The sequence below is a fragment of the Nannospalax galili genome, unplaced genomic scaffold (assembly GCF_000622305.1).
Source record: "Nannospalax galili isolate Female #2095 unplaced genomic scaffold, S.galili_v1.0 scaffold373, whole genome shotgun sequence".
Lineage (NCBI taxonomy): Eukaryota > Metazoa > Chordata > Mammalia > Rodentia > Spalacidae > Nannospalax > Nannospalax galili.
The window spans coordinates 277,503-290,074 of record NW_008332085.1 but is presented as its reverse complement, the minus strand read 5'-3'; the positions used below and the strand labels follow the sequence as shown (position 1 = coordinate 290,074).

At 38.8% G+C, this 12,572-nt stretch overlaps 1 protein-coding gene across 1 annotated transcript in view; it reads right to left on the bottom strand.

Annotated features, from left to right (window-relative positions):
• LOC103729182 (bile salt sulfotransferase 1-like) overlaps positions 1 to 11,778 on the bottom strand; it is a 34,567-nt gene extending 22,789 nt beyond the window's left edge. The window contains exons 1-3 of the mRNA XM_008827175.2: positions 11,579 to 11,778; positions 10,317 to 10,525; positions 5,966 to 6,092 (exon numbers count right to left, since the gene is read on the bottom strand). Coding sequence (XP_008825397.1) covers positions 5,966 to 6,092; positions 10,317 to 10,525; positions 11,579 to 11,711 — 469 coding nt within the window. The 5' untranslated portion in view covers positions 11,712 to 11,778. The remainder of the gene's footprint in view (positions 1 to 5,965; positions 6,093 to 10,316; positions 10,526 to 11,578) is intronic.
• Positions 11,779 to 12,572: the final 794 nt, after the last annotated feature.

The following is a 12,572-nucleotide window of genomic DNA, read 5'->3' as shown; positions in this document are numbered from 1 at the left end:
CGGAACCAGGGAGGTAAAGGAAAAGAAAGACCCTGCTAGAGAAGAACAGTAGGGAACAGACATTAATAAGGAAGATATGGATAAAACTTGGGTTAGTTTAAGGGAGGGGGGAGGGAAGGGTATACAAGGAACCTAGGGGATAAAGGGAAAGAAGGAGCTCAAGAGAGGTAGGACCATAGGAGAAGGGTATTAGTAAGGGAGAAAGGGAGAAAAAGGGGGCACCTTAAGTGGGATAACCATGATGGAGGGGTTAGACAATGTGAGAGATAGATCAAGAAATATATGTCTAGGTAAGGTTTATCTGAGAACAATTGGTCTTTTCCCAAGATGGTCTATAATAATTTGGTCAGAGGGACATAAAGGACAGTTTTTGCTCCTTGCCCTCCCAGGTGAACTAGTTCCAGGGGACTATGAGCATCTCTCAAAATGTACTGTAATTGTGGTTTGTCACCTGTCCTCTTAATCAAGGAGGCCGAGGAGACCCCACAAGATGGACTTGAAACAGTGTCCAGTCTACAAAGAGGACGGTCAACATAGTGGAAATATTTCCTCCATGCTTCCAAGCAAAGCCAGCCATGGTCAAGCAAGACCTTTGACTTATCTTCACATAGATTGAAGTGGTAAAAGTAAGAAGCCAGGGGCTCCTCCCAAGCCCATGTGATCCCTGAGGAACAGATCCTCAAATGACCTTAAGAGTAAAAATAAATTGGTTTATCTGGGCCAACTGTAGGGTCTTAAACACCCAAAAGGAAAGTATAACCAAAGATTAAAGGGGTCAATACAATTTTTTAAGAGTCTATGTGTATAGCTAAAGGCTACATAACAAGAAACAATGCCAGACAGGAGATACCATCCTTTGAGTTGTTGGCCAGGGTGGCCCAAGAGACTCCCAGACAGTAACCCAGCATAGGTCTGGGAAAATGAACAGCAAACCCCAATCTTATCTAAAGGAATATTGACAACTGATTGCTGCTAGATGAGGAACAGCTGACCTTCCTAAAACAAAGACCTCTAGATAGGCTGACTAGATTCACCAGATGGACAAGTAGTGGGGAATGACTGGGGGTGCCGGCAACACAGCAGACAGTAGCAGGGATACCAGAGTATAAGGGCTCTAGTGGAGGGAAGGAGACTATGGGAGGGTGCCATCTGGGAAGTGGGTGTATAGTTGAGTAAGATGGTATGGGATGTTCTACGTGATATACACACACAAAAAAAAGTCAACAAATTTTTTTAAATGTGTTATATTTGAGGAGGAAGCATAAAAATTTAGGTCATGTTAAATAGTAGAGGGGATAAACATTACCACTGAAGTCTACCCGATGACTTTATAGACATACACAGGCACCAAGGAACCTAGTACAACCGATTATGACTAGCAATAATCAGATACATACAGATTAGAGACGCATGTGCCAACATCTGTGTTAGTAGCAAAAATAATGAGTTTTTCTGTAAGGAACAGTATATTTTAAAATGAAATAGAGATCTTTCTTAAAAGTTAAAGAATCATTCAATTTTATGTCTTATGGGGCTTATACCGAGTTCAATATTGTATAACTGTATTAATTCTACTGTGAATCTAGAAACTTGCAGCCACTTGTGAAAGAGATGTACTCTTGCTCTGAGTGTGTTACTGAATATGTTAATGCTGTAATGAAATGCTTCTTCTAATCATTATTAAAAAAAATTTTAATTTTTAAAAAATGGAGATCACTGGAGCCAGAGAGATGGCCTCAACAGATAAAAGGGCTTGCCACCCACAAGCCTGGTGACCTGTTGAAATCTACCTGATGACTTTATATCCATGCTCAGATGCCAAGGAGCTCAGAAAGTAACTGACTGTGACTAGTAATAATCAAATATATAGAGACCAGAAACACGTGTGCAAACATCTTCGTGTCGATTCCGTTAAAAATGAGTGTTTCTGTATGAAACTGTATTTTAATAATGAAATGGAGATCTTTTTAAAAAGGTTAAAACCTCATTTAATTTTATGTCATATACAGTTTATACTGAGTACAATATTGTATAATTGTATTAATTCAACTGTAAACCTAAAAATTTACAGCCAATTTTGAAATTAGTTCTCCAAAGCTCTGGAAATTGTTATTGTATATGTCAATGCTGTTGTAATTAATGCTTCTTCTTCTAATTATGTGGTTACTAAATAAATAATTTTTAAAAATTAAAGCAAGATAAGGTAACTTATTTACACAGATCTATAAAAAGCAGTAAGATTAAAGCGCTACTTAAAATTCTCCCAAGTAAAAAATTACAAGGGAAAAAAAAAACGTGTAAAATTTCCCAGACCTTTGGAGAACTAACACTAATGCTTCAAAAGCTATTCCATAAAATAGAAAATGATTTTCAAAGTCATTTTTATGAAGCTACTCTTACATTGACACTAAAACCAGGTAAATAAGCAACAAAAATATCAATCCCCCTGATGAACATAGCTGCAAAGATTTTAGAGAAAATTACTGTAAACTAAATTCAGGGGCACACTGAGGTCCAAGGAGGTGAATCAGTTTGGAAAGGCACTTGTGATGATGCCTAATAATCTGAGGTTGATCTCCAGGATTGGTGTTAGTTCTTTGAAGGCCTGGGAAATTTTACAGAAGGAAGGAAGCAACCATCTCACAAAAGCTGTCTTCTGATCACCACACATGCACTGTGGCATGAGTGCACCAACACACCACTCATGAACACACAAACAAGATAAACTGGAACACAAAGTTGTAAAGAGAATGGGAGAAAAATATTTTCTAGCTGTACATTCAACAAAAGAAAAATATTATGATAGCTTGAATGAGGTGTTTACCATAGGCTCAAATACTTGCACACTGGGTCAGTTCGTGGTGCTATTTGGGCAAGGTCATGGAATCCCTAGGAAGGGTGGCCACATGTCATTAGGGACAAGTTTTGAGAGTTCATAGCCTTGTTATACTTAGAATTTGTCTCTATCCTACCTGAACATTGAGTGCTTGGCTTTCTTCTCTGACTGCCTCGTGCCATGCCTCTCTGATGAGGACGGACTCCTATCTCTCTGGAACCTTAAGCTAAATAAACTCGTACTTCCATAAGTTGCCTTGGCCATAGTGTTTTATCAGAGCAACAGAAAAGAAACTAATACAAGTACTGTGAATACACAAATAACCCAGAAACTAAACACAAAGGGTAAAAGAAAATCACAGCACAGGCTGTGGAACTGAACAGAGAACTCTCAAAGAAGAAAGAATAATAAGTGGTTAGTAAATTAAATTAAAGCTACTTTGAGATTCCATCTCACTCCAGTAAGAATGTTCATAATCAGAACAATAAATGCAGGTGAAAATGTGAGGAAATGGGAACCTTTATTCACCATTGGTAGGAGGGTAAACTGGTATAGCCACTATGGAATTAGTGTTGGGATTTCTCAAAAACAAAAATAGATCTGCCAGATGATCTAACTATAGCACACTTGGGCAAATACAGAAAGCATTCCACCCTACTGTGGAAAGAGATGTTTGCTCATCCATGTCCATTATTTCCCTATTAATAACAGGAAGTGGAAGCAGCCAAGATTCTAATTAACTGATGAATGGATAGTGAAAATATGGTGCATGGACACGGTGAATTTTATTCAACTATAAAAAATGAAATTATGGGACTGGAGAGATGGTTCACCAGTTAAGAGCACTGGCTGTTCTTGCAGAAGACCTGGTTTTGAATCCCAGCACCTACATGGAAACTAACAACCATCCATAACTCCAGTTCCAGGGGATCTAATGCCTTTTTCTACCCTCTGTGGGCACTGCATGACATGGTGCACTTACACACATGCAGGCATATTACCCATACACATAAAATAAAAATAAATAAAATAAAAATATTTTCTCAAAATTAAGTTATGAGGCTGGAAAGATGGCTCAGCAGTTAAGAACACTGAATGTAATTGCAGAAGACCTGGGTTCAAATCCCAACACTGACATGGCAGCTAACAACTGTCTGTAACACCAGTTCCAGGGGATCCGACAGCCTCTTCTCTCCTCCGTGGGCATTGCACGACATGGGTGCACTTACCTACATGCAGGCAATACACATATAAATATAAAAAAATAAAAATGATAAATACAAATTTTTAATTAAATTATGAACTTCCCAAGACAATGGATAGAGCTACAAGACATTATACAAAGTAAAGTACAGACCGAGAAAGACAACACTGTAGATTCTGTGTCATGTGGTTTGAAATTGACTGGGGAATGACTCTGTAAATAGCCTTCACAAACTAAATTTTTACAAAACCTTGTCAACCACAGTCTTTGAGAACATTTAGAGCCATGTGCTCATTCTGTTTACGTAATGTGTGTTGTTTGTTCAAAAGTAACTGACCTTTAATAAAAGCAACGCAATCAGTCTTAAAAGTACTTTGGAATCCCAGTGTAATTAACTCATAAGATAAGCTGAACACATAGCTTTAACCTTATACCGTGTTCTCTATTTCTCCTTTATGACCCATTTAGGTCCCTGACTAAGAAGACTATAGGTGGTCATGAAATATGTAATTCAACCTAAGACCACCCACTGAAAGTAGCAGTGACATTGGAAACAAAATGATGTCAAAAACAGCATGTTCTCTACAAATAGTGGCAGTAACGTGTGGCCATAGGTTGATGATACCTGTTTGTGATTTTGTATGCTGTTCAGTAGGATCAGAAAAACAATTTCTTCCTTTATAAACTTCTATCAAAGATTGCTTATAGGAACATGCCATCCCATGTTTGCAATAAATACAAGGAAAGTCCTTTTAGACAGAATAGAAACAGAATAGGAGAAGAAATTAGAACAGAACTCTTCGGAGAGAGATCAGAACACTCCAACAGATCAGGCTCACTCTTGTTTAGACTACTCCAAGAATTAGTTTTCTTCAGTGTGACACTGGCACAATGCGGGGGACTTAGCTTTGAATTCAAATAAGAGTGTGTTTAAATTTCAGTACCTGTAAAGGTCAGGAAGCTATGAAGGGGCCATTTGAGAAGGAAGAAGAAAAATGGGCCTTAAGGGAGTAGAGATACCAGAACGCATGTGATACACAAGTAGAGGAAGCGGACACTCCGATGGAAAGTTCAGGTGGGGTGGGGAAGAAGGTTAGACAAAACAAAAGATGGATGAAAAAGGAGTATGGATACCCAGTAATTTGTCAACTCATTTAAAAAACATAAAGGAGTTTGAACAGAGGTCTCATTCATGGATAGTTAGTGCTGATATCAGAAGCCAAAGGTTACTCAATGAAAACCCCAGGAGTAGGTTACATCCTTGCAACTTGTCATGAAAGTGCCTGAGGCCCCAAACAATATCGATAATTGCCATTGTCAGATGGTAAGACCCTAGTGCTAATGATAACCTTAAGCTCATGTCACAAGACCTAAGGACAGCAAGCCGGTTGTTACTGGAAGCTTGGAGGCTTCATATCTGCTGGAAAGCCCTCATAATATTGGAAGGTGCCATGCATGCTGTAGAAGGAGAATTGTCATTAGCAGTCTTACTCAGGAATGGACACTGTGTTCTATGCTATCAACCAGTCATAAAAGATGGGGCCCCTGGTGCAAAAAGGTCAAGAAGTTATAAGGGAACCAATCATTTTCTGATTGGAACTAAGATACACTCTACAAGGGAGAAATCACATCTGATACTGTAAACATGGTCAAAAGTCTGTGGCTGGAGAGGTCATAAGCCCTAGTACATGATATGCGCAATAAATTGCTTTCCAAATATTTTACCCTGAGGATCACAAAATTTGATCATGGCAGTACATGCCATTAACCTGGAACTGAACACAGGAGATAGATGCAGGAGTACTAAATGGCTAAGACTATTCTTGGCTATATAGAGTTCAAGGTCAGCTTAAACTACATGCAACACTTTAGGAAAAAAAAGACACTGAGCATTATTCAGCTCCTATACTTAACTGTGTACTCACCTTTTCCATTGAGGAACCATTCAAAATATATTTCCAACGATTCTGGATTCTTAACCAGGTTTGTCTTACCCCAGAAAAAATAACCGGACACAAGAACATCTCTGGGATTTCTGATGAGATAAATCACCTTAAATGGAAAAACGTGTAAATAAGAGTGAATGTAATGATTCCTAATCTCTTACACTCCAGCAGCTAACATGAAATTCCAATTAAACAGCCATGAACATTTAATGTATTCTTCATAGCATTAGTTAATTAATTATGTTTTTCCTTCTTTTTTGAGATATAGCCTCCCTGTAGATCCAGCTGACCTGTAATTGCTATGTAGACTAGGCTGGTCTTAGTATCACAGAGATTCACACACCTCCGTCTCCCAAGAGCTAAGATTAAAGATGTGCACCATCATGTCAGTCAATTACACATAATTTTGTATGAGCCGCTCACTTAACTCGATATACAAGAGAGGATTGTGCATTGTAGTGTGAACAATTGTTCACAATGTGTGGATGTACTAAGGCTTGAAAAGCTCAGCTGTAGAGAGGGGTATACTGGCAAACACCTAGGGAGGTGGAAGCACAAGGATCAATTTAAGGTCATTCTTTAGTGCACATGAATTTGAGGAGACCCTAGGCCCCATAAGCTGTGGTCACCAAAAACAGGTGATATTTATTTATAATTGTTATACCTTATGTTTATAATTGCTATACTATAAAGATGATGCATATGACAAAAATATTAAATTACTCTGAACTCATACACACATAGCAATATTCAGTCACACGAACACTCAAGACCATGCATGAATGTCAGAGGTATTTCATTCTGTGAAGGAAGTCACATATCTAAGTTCAAGACGCATGAGTCCATTTAGATGAAATTCAAGACAAGCAAAACTAATATGTACTTATAAATAAAGAGTATGATGGGCTATGTGGGAAATTTCTGTGAAAGAGAGACTAAAATATGGTCTGGGAGGGGCTGAAGAGATGGCTCAGTGGGTTAAGAGCAGTCACTGCTCTTGCAGAGGGCCCAGGTTCGATCCCAGCACCCACATGTGGGTTAACATCCATCTGCAACTCCAGTACCAGGGGATCTGACACCCTCTTCCGACCTTTGCTTGCATTGCACAACATGGGTGCACTTACATACATGCAGGTAATAAACTCATACATATAAAAATAATTAAAATATTTTAAAAATATATATGGTCTGAATCACAGTTACCTTGATTTGCATATATACACATATTCATTATTCTAGTTTGTAAGAACTGTGCACACACACACACACACACACACACACACACACAATTAAAATCTTTGAGTTAGGAGTCAGAGTGAGAGAGCTTAGCAGTTAGGAATGACTATACCCAAGAGATTACAGAAAGAAAACAAAGGAAAGTATAACTATGGAAATACAAAATAAGACCAAGAACACAAATTAAAATGACAGTAACCAATATACATCTTTTAGTAACAATCTTAAATATCAATGGTCTCAACTCCCGCAAAGACACAGGCAAGTGGAATGGATTAAGAAACAAAATCCGTCCTGTTGTTGTCTTTAAGAAACATCCCACCTTCAAGGATAAGTACCATAGGTACCACCTGAGAGTGAAGGGATGGAAAAATTATTCCAAGCAAATGGGACTAAGAAACAAGCAGGTGTTGCATTTCTAGTATCTGACAAAATACACTTCTAATTAAAACTAATCATAACAGATAAACAGGGTCACTTCATTCTAATCAAAGGTACAACTGACCAAGAATATATTACAGGCATTAACATATATGCACCAAACTCTGGTGCACCCAATTTCATAAAAACAGTACCACAGGACTTTAAGACACAGATTAATCCCAACTCGGTAGTAGGAGAGGACTTCAGTACGTCATTATCTCCAACAGACAGGTAAACTGGACAAAGACTAAACAGTGAGACATCTGAATTAAATGACATCTTACATCAAATGGACATCTACAGAATAATCCACCCAAGCACCAAAGGAATATACTATCTACTTAGCAGCCCATGCAACTTTCTCTAAAACTGAACACATACTGGGGAACAAAACAAACCTCAGCAAATACAAAAAGTCGAAATAATTCCATGCATTCAGTCAGACCACAATGCAGTAATGTTTATAATCAACAGCAAAAGAAATTCTAGTAACTACGCAAGCTCATGGAGATTAAACGAGACACTCCCGAATGATGAATGGGTCAAAGAAACCAAGAAAGAAATAAAAATATTCCCTTGATTACCTCCGAGAACTTAAAGGTAAGACCCTATTACTGAAAAATCACAGTTCAGACAGGACTTGAAGCAATGGAACTGTAACCGACCTAGAAGCCTTCTCCCTGGAAACTACCTCTCAAAGTTGTAGAGGATACTGTGCAAGCTGCTAAGGGAGAAAAGCAATTGACGGTGCAACCCAGCTCTGAAGCCTAATAACCACTACAGCTGGCGCAGAAAACTATCTTTATTGGTACAGTAGTGGCACTTATACCTAGGGGGTAATCAACAGCTATCTAATTAGTCCTAAAGCCCCCTCAATGGAAGGAAATATAGCCAAATACACATGGCAGGAGAGGTCATAGCTCCTGGAAAAACCCCTATCTTTGTCTTATCTCTAGACAAATGAAATTTCTTACTGTATGCTAAATATGCATCCTTATATTTATAGAGACATATACCATATGTCACTCATCAAAGAAGCTTCCTTTTGAAACATATGGAGGATATTACAGAGGTCCACAGCTGGTCACACACAGAGAATATATGTCTGAGAAATAATCAGTCCTAAGTGACACATCTACAGTGGAACTCTACTCCTAAGGCTCACGGAACATAACAAAACAGGGATTAGAGAGAATACTAACACATCCCTCAACTCTCACCAGCAATGTTTCCTCACACAACAAACTGTGATGCACACAGAAGGCCACAACTGCCTGTTTTAGAGAACAAGAGACTGCAAGGTATGTGTCGCTGGATAGGACTCCTATATTAAACCTCGCCCACCCAGGGCTCAGGGACCATTGTGGAACAAGGGCAGAGAGCTTGTAGGAGCCAGTGTTGGCGCATGAATATAATGAAACAACAGCTTTCAGGACACTGGAAACTTGCTCATACGAACTTGCAGCAATGCTGACAGCATGCACAAGACCCATGCTGACTCAGTCAGACAGAAATCCAGCATAGAATGAGGGAAATGGGTAGTAGGCCCCCATCCTAGCGGTGGCAGCTGATTACTGGCAACTGATTACTCCTGGATGAGGGAAAGTAGATCTTGTTGAAGGGATTGATTCTAGATAAGCTGACTAGACCAGTGGATGAACTTGCATCTAAGGGCATCTGGGTACAAATGTTTGGCCAGATAGAACTTAACATATCGACAGAATGTATGAAATCCAGTGAGGAGAACTCTGAATGGGCCAGGATGGGGAAAGGGATCTAAATTTGATTAAGATCTTATATGAAATGCATAAAAATTCTATAATAACTTTGCATTTTGCACTACCTCTCTATGTGACAATATTCTACATCTCATGTCTTTAGGTCTCAATTGCCCCAGTGAGATTTTGCCAAACCCAAATTGCACATATGCAAGTGGGTGTGTGGGTCAAACCTTCTTGGGACATTTTCCAGAGAGATTACTTTTCCATGTTTGTCTTAATAGTTTAAGCATAATATGTTTTTAAAATTTGTGGGCAAAATAAATAAATAAAATCTCCCAGGAAACAGTCTTACTAATAATGAACTTTATAGGTTAAATCCTGGATATCTCTGGTCCCTTCCAGAGATACTGTCAGGGCTGTGGGAGATTAGAGTGGCTACTTATCTCAATAGATAGCTAGACACATCTAGACACAGTGGTTACACCAGCCATGGCTGCAAAATAATCCCCATGGTTTGGGCATCAATGCATGAACATGCTATTCCCCCATATTAACTATTCTAATGTGGTGATTCACCCTGCAGGCCAGGAGGAATTCATTGAATAACATTGGCCTACTGTCTTTATAATAACAAAGTAGTGATAATCCACTGGATACTAGAGTTTGGGACGCTATATGAGCTTCAAATGTCTGTTTCCTATGGCTTTGGTATTATCTTTTCATTTTCTCTCTTAAATCTTTCCAGAATAATCTACAAGATGTTCCACATCCTGGTACTCTAGTTTGCATTGAGAAGGAGCCACAGAACCATTATCTACTATAAAGTAATCTTGCATCCTACTCAGACCTACACAATAAGATTACATTTCAGCAAGATCTGCAGGGCATATTCAGGCACAGTGAAGTCTGAATTGCATTTGATAAAACATTCTCAGAAAGTAAACACTGACCTTGGCCTTGGAACTGAAGAGAGACTTGGGGAAAAGATGGATGGGGAGGTGGGAGCTCATGAGGCATTGGTCTTCCTTTTTGTTTAAAAGCGAATATCCAACACTACTTTCTATCCAAGGTGAGCGCTCCCAGATAGGCACAGACTGAACCCACTTCGGATCCCCCTTGGTTTGAATCAAGCAGACAATCTCAATCAACCAGTTTGTTCCTGAACAAAGCAGAAAAGTTATGGTCACTCATTTCAACAATACTCTGGCGGGGGCGGACATCATGTAGAATATGCAAGTTGCAAAATGTACTGTTTTACCTGTTTCCAAGCACATACAACTGTGGTGTTGAATATATTCACATGGTGTATATGCTAAGAACATTCACTCATCAAATTTCCAGCTTTCCAACCTGAAAAGCTGTCTCGATGTTCATTAAACATCATTTTCCTAATTAACTTCCCCTCCGGTCCTTGGCCAACACAATCTACATACTGACTCTTGGAATTTGACTCTGCAAAATATTCCCCAAGTACAGAAATACATCATTTGTACTTTTTGGATGATGAATTTTATTTAACAGAATGCCACTGAGGTTCATTCATGAGAATGCTATTTCTTTTTTTAAGATATATGTGTGTGTGTATCTTGTATATGTGCCATTGTATCTATTAACCACATATATTTATATTCCTGTTTATGTGTTCATCTGTCAATGAATATTTCTCTAGCTTCCAGCTTTTGGCTATTCTCTGAAATCCCTTTAGTATATTACCATTGCTTTGAATTTTCAATGTCATTTTAACTTCAATATCATTGACTCAATATTTGCCCAATTTTCAGTGCTTCTACCACCCAGTCCCACCCTGAAACGTTTGTAACTCATGTGTTTTCTATTTCCGGACACTGTCCATGATAATTCTTTTGCCTGAAACTACCCCTCTCCTCCAAGCATTTTCATATTCATTCTTTTCACTTCTACTCAGATGTTATTTCTTCATTCGTATTCTCATTTTTTATCATCGTCTCTTCCACATAGAAACAGACCCATGCTTGGACCTATGTAAGGATCCACTGTCATTGGTTCTGGTAATACCTTAGCTGATCCCTTTTGAATATACTGGCTCAAGCCCTTTCTCCGAGTGAAAATGATATCAGAAACTGGCCTAGTGCTCCTCCAAAGCAATACTCATTGTCCTGTGTTTAATGTATCCTATTCATTAGCAGAGAGAATGAATACCAAAGTCACAACCTTTCTGCATTGAGTTTTTTACCTGATTTGGGATAAGTCAAAAGGAGCGTGTCTTCATCCCTTATCACGAACTTATCACGAATCTCTCTCAAGATTTCTGTTTCAGTTCCGATGGCAGGGAAGGGTATTCCTTCGAACCATATGTAGTCTGACATGGCAAAGAATTCTTAGTGTGTGGTGTTAGAGTTCTAGCTGTAGCCACCTGTGATGGGTATAACAAATGCTGAGTGGTAAAAATCTATGGTAAAGGCAAAACAATCATTAACCTCACCTCATTTATTGCAAAAGTTCTGTTGGTAAAATAGATACTATAAAGTACAGTCAAAGGTTATTTTATTACACAATCTTGAACTCTTTCACAGATTGTGGAATATGTGGAAAAGAGTTCATGCAGAGCAAGCAAAAACTCAAGAACAAGCACTTGTACTTCTACATTTGAAATATTTCTATATAATTTGTTTTCAGGAATTTTAAATAAGAAGAGAAATACAGAGATCATAAAGACAGCTTCCAGGGTTCGTTTTTATTTACACTTCTGTCAATGTTCTGTGCTGTGTTTTTCCTGTCAGACCCCACCCAGGACATGACAGAATCATCAGATTGTTGGGGGGTGTTTGTTTTAATTTTTTATTATTTTATGTGTATGTCTGTTTTGTCTGTGTGTGTGTGTGTGTGTGTGCACCAGTGCATGCAGTGCATAAAGAGGCCAAAAGGGAGCATTGAGTCCCCTAGAACTGGAATTATAAATGGTTTGTAGCCAACATGTGGGAACTGATGCTCAGTTCTCTGGAAGAGCAGCCAGTGAGCCATCTCTCTAGCCCCCAGATTTTTCTTTGATTTATTTTTATTTTATATGCATGAGTGTTTTGTCAGCATGCGTGTAAATGCATTGTGCACATTTAGTACCCCTAGAGGCCAGAAAGGGCCTCGGATCTGAAATTGGAGTTTCAGGTGGTTGTTAGTTGCAATATGAGCATTGAACCAAACCCAGGTCCTCTGCAAGAGTAGCCAGGGAT